General features: G+C 37.5%; 1 protein-coding gene across 4 annotated transcripts in view; it reads left to right on the top strand.

Annotated features, from left to right (window-relative positions):
* SATB2 (SATB homeobox 2) overlaps positions 1-10,540 on the top strand; it is a 205,993-nt gene extending 195,453 nt beyond the window's left edge. For all 4 annotated transcript variants that reach the window (XM_010860926.1, XM_010860927.1, XM_010860928.1 and 1 more), the window contains one exon: positions 9,594-10,540. In XM_010860926.1, the coding sequence (XP_010859228.1) occupies positions 9,594-10,055 (462 nt within the window). In that variant the 3' untranslated portion in view covers positions 10,056-10,540. The remainder of the gene's footprint in view (positions 1-9,593) is intronic.
* The last annotated feature ends 6 nt before the right edge of the window (positions 10,541-10,546 follow it).

Raw genomic sequence — 10,546 nt, 5'->3', positions numbered from 1 at the left:
ATACTTATAATCCAAAAAAAAAAAAAAAAGGCAACAAAACTAAACCATAGTTTTTAATAAGTCTTATAATGTTAGAATGTGAAATTACAACCATAAGAACCAACTCAAGTAACACCATTTGAAGTTAGAAATAGTGCTGAGTTGTACATCTAGGCAGATCTGTTTTGCCTGTGAAAGTGTCTCTGAATGATAAACTCAGGAGGCAAAGCATAATGCTGTGTACTTTCTCCTACACTTGTTCTCTAATACCTTCCTAGGTGACTGAATTCAGGTCAGGATGTTTTTAACTCTAAGATCCATTTTGAGTTTTCTAGTAAATGGTTTAGTTTTCATTAGGGCTAAGACACAGCTATATATTCAGTATGATTTATGTGGTATAGAGTTTTCAAACTTTTAAGTATTGGGATCTCCTTTCACTATTCCTATTAAGGACTCCAGTAATGTGCATATCAATACTTATCATATTAGAAATTAGTTCTGAGAAAACTTAAATGTTTATTTTTTTGAAAATAACTATAAATAATATGTGTCTAAATGATATATTTTAATGAAGATCACTGTATCCCCCCCAAGAAAATATAAGAAGAGTCACATTGTTTTAAATATATTTTTGCAAATATTTTTAACGTCTGACTTAATGGAAGACCTCTGGATTATCATAATTATTTCTGTATTCATTCTGATACAAAGTGTAGCTTATAGTTTGGTTGAAGTAATTGAAGAAAAGCAAGCCTCACACAGACATGTAATTAGAAAAGGAAGGCATATTTTAATAGCCTTTCCGGGAAATTATGATTTTCTTTTTTGATACAAAACTCTACAAGTGGTCATTTCTTAAAGGTTAGTTGCAGAGTGGAATCTAAAATGATATCAGTGAACTTTCTTTTTTTTTACATTATAATTCATTTGTCTGCCTTTTACTTTGAATAAGTATTTTACCTATTCATAATTTTATAATATCAATATTTATAAAATATTGATGTAGTGAGTTATGCAGATCTTCTAAATATTGACACATTTCATTGTATGACGTATTTTTAAAAAATTCTTGAATCATCACCAGTATCACCAGGGAGGTATTTAAGTATAGGGGAACTAAGTTTTTAGTGGAAACTACAAGTTTTCCAGTTTTTTTATTTTTGCTGGGAAGGTAAAATTTAATCATTGGCAACAAATTGTACAGATTTTTTTTTTTTAATCAACAGGCTTACTTCATTTTTAAGAGAATGTCTGCCACAAACCTAAGTCTGAATAACTATGGTATGCCTGTTGGTTGTTATTTCAAATAAAAATGATATTTATTTCATTACAAAGGTGCTAGTTCAGCTCTCAACTCACACAGTTGCACAAATGCTCTTTGCTCAGACAGTAAAGAATCTGCCTGCAATGCAAGACACCCAGGTTCTATCCATGGGTTGGGAAGATCCCCTGGAGAAGGGAATGGCTATGTACCCCAGTATTTTTGTCTGGAGAATTCCATGAACAGAGGAGCCTGGCAGACTACAGTCCATGGTGTTGCAAAGAGTTGGACATTACTGAGTGACTTTCACTTCACTTCTTTCTCATGAGAACTATTTTACTTAGGTATGTCACAGAAGTGTGTTATCTCTCTTAATCCTTATAAAACTGCAAGGAAGATTTTATAGATTAATAAACACTGTGGTTCTGAGAAAGTAACTTGTTCAGAGTTGCACAGCTAGTAAGCAGATGTGCTTTTTAGGATGAAGACTGGATGCAAAACCAGAACTTTGTAACCTCACAACTCCTGCTAACAACTTTTATATAAAAGCAACCTTAAGGATTATGCAGTGCCCTGGAGCTGATTTTAACACACACACACACACAAAATGGTAAAGACAAACAAATTGTTAGATATAAGTTCCTGTAATGAGTAATGGTTTCTTTACTTTAAAGCATAGTTTTGCTAAAGATGAATAATAGCAAGAAAAAGTAAGTTGCACAGAACAAAAATAGTAACTGGCCTGCAATTAAAGGAAGAGAGAATATGGATTAATCTAGTACAGCAGAAGAAAGATGCACTGAGCACTTAGGTGTGCCAATGTGTAGCTCACAGTCCAACAGATGAGAGATACGTATGATAGTTACATTAATTATTAATTACTAATGCTAAATTCTCCCCCATTGAGTTTTGAGCCAAAATTAAAAGTCTTAGATGCTGATTTTGAAAAAAAAGGGAAAATTTGAAATTTAAGACAAATATCTCAGTTATATTTTTTATATATAGTATACTTTAAAAATAGCAGCACTGACTCATTCATTTAACAAATTCTAATTGAGTTATGCATGAGGGCTTTCCAGTTGTTCTAACCAGTTTTTCTTATTGCCTGTTAAGTATACTTTCTCAGAATTTTTAGTAGAAGAATGCTTTCCTTCTTTGGATAAACTATTTTACCTTCTGTTATTTTTGTCAACATTCTGTTATTTTAAATGAGGTAAAATTAAACAAGTAAAAAGAATTCTGTTATTGACTCAAATGCAGTTAGAAGTCATCTCCTATTGATGTTCACCACCATGGACAACATGAAGCTCTGGCGACACTCTCACTCCTGCGGGTGAGGCTTGTCAGAGAGAGAGGGATGCGGCCACCTGGGAGCCCATTTTAACCCATTACCTATTACCCCAGTAGATCAACCACCCTCTATAGTCACCTCCTTAATAATTTCTCATTTTCTCTATATAAAAAAGACCACAAAGTCTTGGCATATTATAAGTAATCCAGTTCACCCCATAATGATACAGTGAATTATATACTTTCCTAAACTTAATCATTCAGGATCTCACTTCCTTCCCTGCAGGCAAAAGCCATTATATTTTACACATGGCTCCCAGCTGGTTTTCATTGAGGCCTTCAAAATCTATTTGAACACTGAGCAGTTTAAGAAGAGCTGCTTTATCTTTCTTAGTCAGTCTTTGTCATGGTACCATTTTGTCCTTGTGTTTTTAAAATTTTCCATCTCTAAGGCAGAAAAACAACATATATCCTTATTGCGCTTTGTTACTGGGCAAGGAGGTGTTGGGCTTTATTTTGAAGTTGATATCTCTTTTGAATATATTCACAGCCTTTCTTTCTTCATCGCTGTGTTCCTGTTCATTTATATATATGTATGTCATATTTCAGCCCAAAGAGATTTCAGTGAATAAATAAGAACACACTTATTAAACTTTTACATTTCTATTTGATTATATTCTACTCATAACTTATTCATCAACACTTGACTGTTAGAGATAGGACTCCTTATTAGAAAGCTTTGTAGACTGCTAGGTCCAGTTATTATAGACACTCCAAAAAAATGAATTCTTTGTTTTACTTTTTTAACCCAAGGTCTATGGTTTTAAACATAATTTCTTTTAGACATGATAAACACTTCTGATGAGAAGGCAGTCATCAGTTAAATGTAAATTAACCATTCTTTTGAGGATAGCAGTGCCAATGCATCCTTCTGATTGTTTTGATGATAGTATTGCTATTTGTGATACTGTATTGAAAGTCCAGTTATATATGTGAGCTTTTCCTTACTATATATATATATGCAGGAATATTTCTCTTCTCTCTAGTGATAGTGGTAGTTTCAAGTCCTACTGTGTTTTGGGGTAGATCAGATGATATGATTATAGATCACAGTAAAGGTTTCCCTCACCCTGATAGTAGAATGCCAAGGCCCCGCTGCTCCGGCTCTGGCCCTGACCACCCCTCACTTGTCATTTCTGTCTAGTGGAGGGCTGTCTGATGCCATGCCCTATGATGGCAATGACAATGCTGCTGTTGGAAATGTGCAATATCTGTGCTGTCCAGTGTGGTGTTGTACAGTGTGGATATCCAGCACTGGAAATAAGGCTCGTGTGCCTGAGAGAGCTAAGTGTTTTTTCTTCTTTCAGTTTTAATGAATTTAGATGTCAGTAGCTGTGTGTGGCTAGTAAGCTGCTGTACTGGGTGGCACAGATTTAACTTGCTGCCTCCCTCGATGTTCTTCAAATGCACTGAGTGTACTTCTTCCTCCTAGCGTGTTCATTTGCTATTTTCCTCTGTCTGGGATGCCCATCTTCATGGCTAGGTCCTCACTTCCTGCAGGCTTCTGCTCAAATGCCACCTCCTTAGGGAACCTTCCTTGAATCACTGAATCTAAAATAACGTCATCTCCCCCCAGTTCTTCTCCATATGCTGTGCTCTATTTTTGCTGATAGTGTTTATTACTGCCTGATATCTTATTTACAGTCTATCTCTTCTACTCTGGAGCCTTTGCTCGGTTTTCCCATGCGATCTTGCTCATAGAAGACGGGAGAACAGCATGTTTACAGACATGGGATTTAAAATCAGATATGTTTTAGATTCCCAGTCCTGCTAATTAGAATCTATGAGACCTCTCATAAATTACCTATACTCTCTGAATCCCAGTTTTCTCATCATGAATGGAGTAAAAATACCTAGTCTAGGATTATTGTGAAAATAAAATGCATTTATAGATTTAGGCCAATGTTTAGGTTCATAATAACTTTACATTAATGCCACCATCTATTATTAATATTATTATTATTATTGAAGCTGCCTAGATATTTCACTGCTATGAACCCTCATCATTATATTTAAAAAATAACAATAGAAGATACAAAAAAAGAAATAGAAGAAGACTTTCAAATAAACCTTTTAAAACTCTTTTTGTAGAAATTATCAGAAATGAATTGCTGACCAGATTAAGCTCAATTGTGATGGAGAAAAATCCAAACCAAAATGAACTGGGATGAATTGTCAGGCTTCAGTTTGCAAAGGTCATGAGGAAAGGGATGGATAGCTATCTTTACAGAATGATATATTCTGTTATTTGGGAAAATCATGTGAAGAGAGATGATGGACTTTAGGAGTACAAAGGTCAGCTTCTGAGCCCATTTTTAAAAAGGGGAAAAAGGATGAGGCTGGAAAATGTGCAGACTTGGGCAGATTTATGTAACTATCTGGGTAGCTGCTCTATCATACTTACCTTTTAAAAAATATATCAGAAAACAATCATCTGGGTTTGGAAAGAACTTGTTAGGAAAGAGCATATCTCTGTTTAGTTGGCAGGGCATTCTCTGTCTTGGTTGAAATAATTGTAAATTTTGTGGTTTCAAAAAGTCAATCAGCCAGAAATATATACCTGCATTGTCAGATGATCTGAGGAACAGGATGGTGTGTAGTCCATCCAGCAGGAATCAGTGACACAGCCTCAGGCTAGAGTTACTCAGGGTGCTGGCTGGGGACAGGAACCAAACTTGAGTCATTCTAGTTAACACACAAGGAATTTCAAATATCTCTGAAAAGTTCAGACCGACAAACCAAAATTCAGTCAAGTGGGAGTTCAGAAATCAGTCCTATGAAGAGGTGACTTGATCCTACGGTTTAGAGGGAGGATTTGGGAAGAGAGTTTGGCCTGCCATCTCCGTCTTTTGGCTCTCCTCTACTTTTGTGCAGAGTATTCACACCATTGGAAGAAGTGCTGCACGACAGTAGGAACTCCCTGATTGTCATAGTAATGAGCTACTACAAGTGGCTGGTGAGGAAATGTAGGCAGTGCTTTTGCTAAAAATTATCTACAGACAATAAGCAACTCTCTGCCTGGAGTAATCAGAACATTTCAGGAGACTAAAGATAGTTGAGACTTGGGGACTTTTTTTGTCTCAGATATTATGCACATTGTACTCTTTCCTATCTGGTCAAAGATGCTAGAAATATCATTTAACCTTCATGCAAGTACTGTTATGCCTTCCAACTCAATATAGAGTATTGAACTAACCCAGGATCTCTCACTTTGTAGATCATTTCTATTGCTATTATTTCTCTGAAAAAGATCTTCCTCTCCTATGAGGGCAGTGACATTGTCATTGTTCCTTGGAAACCTACTTTCTTAGACTGACTGCTCCCTATGTTTAAAGTTTCCAACTTTGAGGGTGCTCTTGAAATGCTCCATGTTTCCAGGTTGTTATTGATTCAAGTAGCACCTTCACAAGGAACTGTGAGGACTAAATGAGTTAATCCATGTAAAGTTCTTAGAAATGCCTGGCACAGAGTAAGCGTTCAGTTAGTGGTAGCTACTATGATCATTGTTTTCCCATTCCATCTGTGGCTTCTCTCTATTCGTGCGTTACTACTGCTAGGTTCAAAGTTAGAAGGGGAGGGAAAATAGGCCAATTGGTGGGACCTCAGGAGAAGAACAAACCCTATCATGCAGAAAGATTAGAGTAACTTCAAAGAATAGTTTTGGAAAATCTCTTTAAATCTAACCAATGCACAATGGAAAACCCCTAAAGAACCAATCTAATTATTTAATTAAATGGAACCGTTATGCTGACTTTTACTACAGAAGGCAAGCATAATTTAGAAAATGGGGCATTTTAATTCTCTTTTGTTTTCCAATTAACGCAATTGCTCTAAAAGGAGGTCCTGTGCTTGAGTGTACATGTTCTATGAGTACATATTCCCTGCGTAATTTCAGTCTCTCTCTTATTCTTTCATATCCAAAAAAAAAAAAACCCCAGCCAAACAAAAAACCCTCACCTGTTGACATGGAGGTTTATTTATTACAGTGCTCAGGCTACCCAGATTACAACCTTGGAGCAAATATCTTCCTGCTGTCAAAGCTGCCCTGAACACGCAGGCCCACCACGCAGCTTTCCTCTCCCTGTGGCTATAATTAGGACATTGAAGTAATGGAGCTCTCACTTTTTTGCTGATGCCAGCTCACCACAGCAGACCACATGAGTTTACTCTTAGTTGAAAGTGGTAAAGAAAATGCCAAGAACATTCATTTTAATTGGTCAACATTATATGGGCCTTTAGTGCCACCGTTTTATGGTCCTCTGTTTTAGATTTCTTTCTGCCACCGGCCATCAACTATTATGATGGGTGTTCTTATGTGCATTTGATTATCCTTTTATTGTTATTTGTTTATGAATGATTAAAAATTTCATCCTCTTTTTTTTTTACCCAAGTAACAATTTCATCTGCCCTAATAGCTATTAAATTCTATAGAAAAGACTGATGTTTTCACATCATTGAAAAATTAGTTTTTCATCAAATAGTCCCTGAGACTAGGAGAGATGGCAGAGATTTTTTTCTTAAATGCTTGCTCTGATGCTGGTATTTTGTAGCCTAAAAAATGGGTCATTAGGGTAATGTGTGGGGAGGGTGGCGGTGGTGGTAGTGATACTCTAGTGTAACTAGACATGTTGCTTATGCATTGATTGGACTGAGTTCACTTGAACTCTGGAAAATGTTTAATTTGTTACTCTAACATGGAAAAGGCCATGTAAAATAGGAGAGAATGGTAAAAGAGAAACATGTGTTTTTGAAAAAGTGAACTCACTATTCTTAAAGGTCTTGGGGCGGGGGGTGATCCAGGAAGTTAGACACTGATCTGAGTGGAGGAAATACAGTGTTTGCCTTTGACATTGATAGAATACTTGTCATGGGGACCTTCATGATAGCTTTTTAATTACATAGCACTGCGCACAGAGTCGGACATGACTGAAGCGACTTAGCAGCATCAGCAGCAGCAGCTGCTTATGTTGCAAGATGTGAAGATTAGTCAGATTGAAGAAGTTCATAAGTAAATATTAAAATGGGAAACTATTTCATGCAGAGAGGATGTTGTAAAAGCAGTTACGAAGATCAAGAATAAGTTTGCCCAACTGGTGTCAAATGCGGCTTCCCTGATGGCTCAGCCGTAAAGAATCTGCCTGCAACGCAGGAGACACAGGAGAGGTGGTTTGATCTCTGGGTTGGGAAGATCCCTTGGAGGAGGAAATGGCAACCCACTCCAATATTCTTGCGTGGACAATCCCATGGGCAGAGGAGCCTGCCAGGCAATAGTCCAAAGGGTCACAAAGAGTCAGGCACTACTGAGTGACTGACCACAGCTAGTGTCAAATGACAAAACTAATGCAATGTAGTGATGAGTTTGATACCCTTTATTCAAGGGAGATAGTCCATGGATGGGGCTACAGTTCCTCACAAGCAGTGGAGCAGCGTTCTGGAGGGATTTGGGGCATCATTTTAGAGCAGTGGAAGTGGCAACACAGGAGACAGGACATGATTGGTGGGGATTGCATGTCTGACTTTATTTAGATCAAAGAACAAGGAAGTAAGTATAGAGCCCAGAGCTGATGTTGCATTCGGGGATGGGCCGAATGGATACTGTGATTCTGGTCAAGCAGAGCATTTACAGCCAGCCACATGAAAGTTCAGTCTGCTGATGTGGCACCAGGCAGGAGTGGCTCCAACTTGCGTCTAGAAATTTTTTTTTTAAATACTAGTTTTGTTTTATTTTTGAGTGGGGAATAGGTAGAAATGAAAGAGAAATTTAAATTAATTACAACTAGAAAGCCTTGACATGAAGGATAACAACAACAACAACAAAAAAGGAAGTGAGCTGCAAAACAAAGGGTGACTAGTTTGTTCTCTAGCCTCAGTGGTGGACTAGTGGCTAGGATTCTTGGTTTTCACCCAGGCTAACCAGGTGCAGTTCCTGGGCAAGAAACCAAGGTCTCCCTTCAAGACACCAGGCGTTGCTGTCTCCTTGATATTAGTGATATTGAGAAGGTCCATTTATGAGTATAAAGTAGTCATCTAAAGTTCATAATTTAATAAAAAGCTGTAAGTTTATATATATATATATATTAAAAAACCATTATTGTTTAAAGATTAAGATCAAGGTTAAAAGAAAATAAATTTAAGTTGTTCCTAATGGAGTATTAATTTTCTGACTCAAATACTATTCCTGTGCTACACTTCAAGAATAATTTATGAGGCTGATATAATAATGACATCATTTATTGGATGTTTGGTCTAAGCCAGAGGTGAACAAACTCTGGCCCATGAACCAAATACAAGCTACCTCTTGTTTTTATAAATAAAGTTTATGGCAACATAGCCATGCTCATTTGTGTATGTTCACATTATAAAGATAGAATTGAAACATCGCAACAGAGATGGTGAGGCCCTGCTAAGGCTAAAATATTTCCTACCTGGCCCTTTGCTGAAAAAGTTTGTCAACCTCTGGTTTAAGGCAGGCACTGTTCTTTACATGCAGTATGTCATTTAATCCTTACAATATCCCTAGGAAGCTAGTGTCTTATCCTTCTTTCATATATGATGAAATTGAGGCTTAAAGATGTTTAGTGTCTTGCACAGAGACACCCAGCTATGTGAAAGAATCGGGACGTGAATTCATGTGATCTCATTTGCAGAGCCTGCACTTTTCCTCTGGGTCCAGTTTCTTTGTCCTTGGGCTCCAGAGAGGTGGCACATCATACCGGTTAACAGCAAGACCCTGGAGCCAGACCCTTTGAATTTGAATAACCTTGGGCAACATGTGACTTAACTTCTTTGTGCCTCAGAATGGAAACATTACTATTATTAACCTCTTGTTTTGTAGATGAGATTCTTAATCTCCAGAAATTCAGTTTTCAGAAGACCTGAACTTACAATGACTATGCATTACTAAAATGCTAAGCAGACAACATGTATTTTAGAAGAATGATGGCTTTTGAAAGGTGAAATAGTGAATCAAATGTTATTATTATTATTTTTTTTTAATTATCAGGTCCTTCACAGACAGCAGTCTCAGCCAGCCAAGGAGAGCTCTCCTCCCAGAGAAGAAGCACCCCCACCACCTCCTCCGACCGAAGACAGTTGTGCCAAAAAGCCTCGGTCTCGTACAAAGATCTCTTTGGAAGCCCTTGGTATCCTCCAAAGCTTCATTCATGATGTGGGCCTCTACCCTGATCAGGAAGCTATCCATACTCTTTCTGCTCAGCTGGATCTCCCCAAACACACCATCATCAAGTTCTTCCAGAACCAGCGGTACCACGTGAAACATCATGGGAAGCTCAAGGAACACCTGGGCTCGGCAGTAGATGTGGCCGAGTATAAGGACGAGGAGCTGCTGACGGAGTCAGAAGAGAATGACAGTGAGGAAGGCTCGGAGGAGATGTACAAAGTGGAGGCTGAGGAGGAGAATGCGGAAAAAAGTAAGGCCGCACCCGCTGAAATTGACCAGAGATAATGTGAACTCCAATCAGGCAAAGCAATACACCGGTCCAAGGATTTTCTGTTTTAGTTTCTCTGAAAACTTTTTTTTTTTTTGCCTTATTTTATTTTTGTCTTTTTTGGTCTTTTTGTTCTCCTTCCTTTTTTTTTTTTTTTTTGACATTTCTTTGTTGCACAGGATACACCTGTAGACTGAATAAGTTCAGTATTTCCGAATCAGACATCGCCTTGGCAAAGACACTAAAGTGTTATGCTTTACAATGGACTGGATCGTAGTCATTATAATCACAGGAGACTCTGCCTTCATTATCCTTGCACTTATGGAAGAGACACCAGGCAAGTTCCCAGATGAAAAGACCTATGAAATAAATGAAGGAAGCTACAAGTGTGTGTGTATATGTATATGTATATATCTATATATTTACATATATATATTAAATTGCATGGGACAGAGAACTTTACAATCCGAAAGAATAGACTGTGAAATGAGTTCTTAAAGAAGAGACT

This window comes from Bison bison, unplaced genomic scaffold, assembly GCF_000754665.1.
Source record: "Bison bison bison isolate TAMUID 2011002044 unplaced genomic scaffold, Bison_UMD1.0 scf7180017864471, whole genome shotgun sequence".
Taxonomy (NCBI): Eukaryota; Metazoa; Chordata; class Mammalia; order Artiodactyla; family Bovidae; genus Bison; species Bison bison.
The sequence above is the reverse complement of the archived record's forward strand: the minus strand, read 5'-3'. Positions and strand labels throughout refer to the sequence as shown.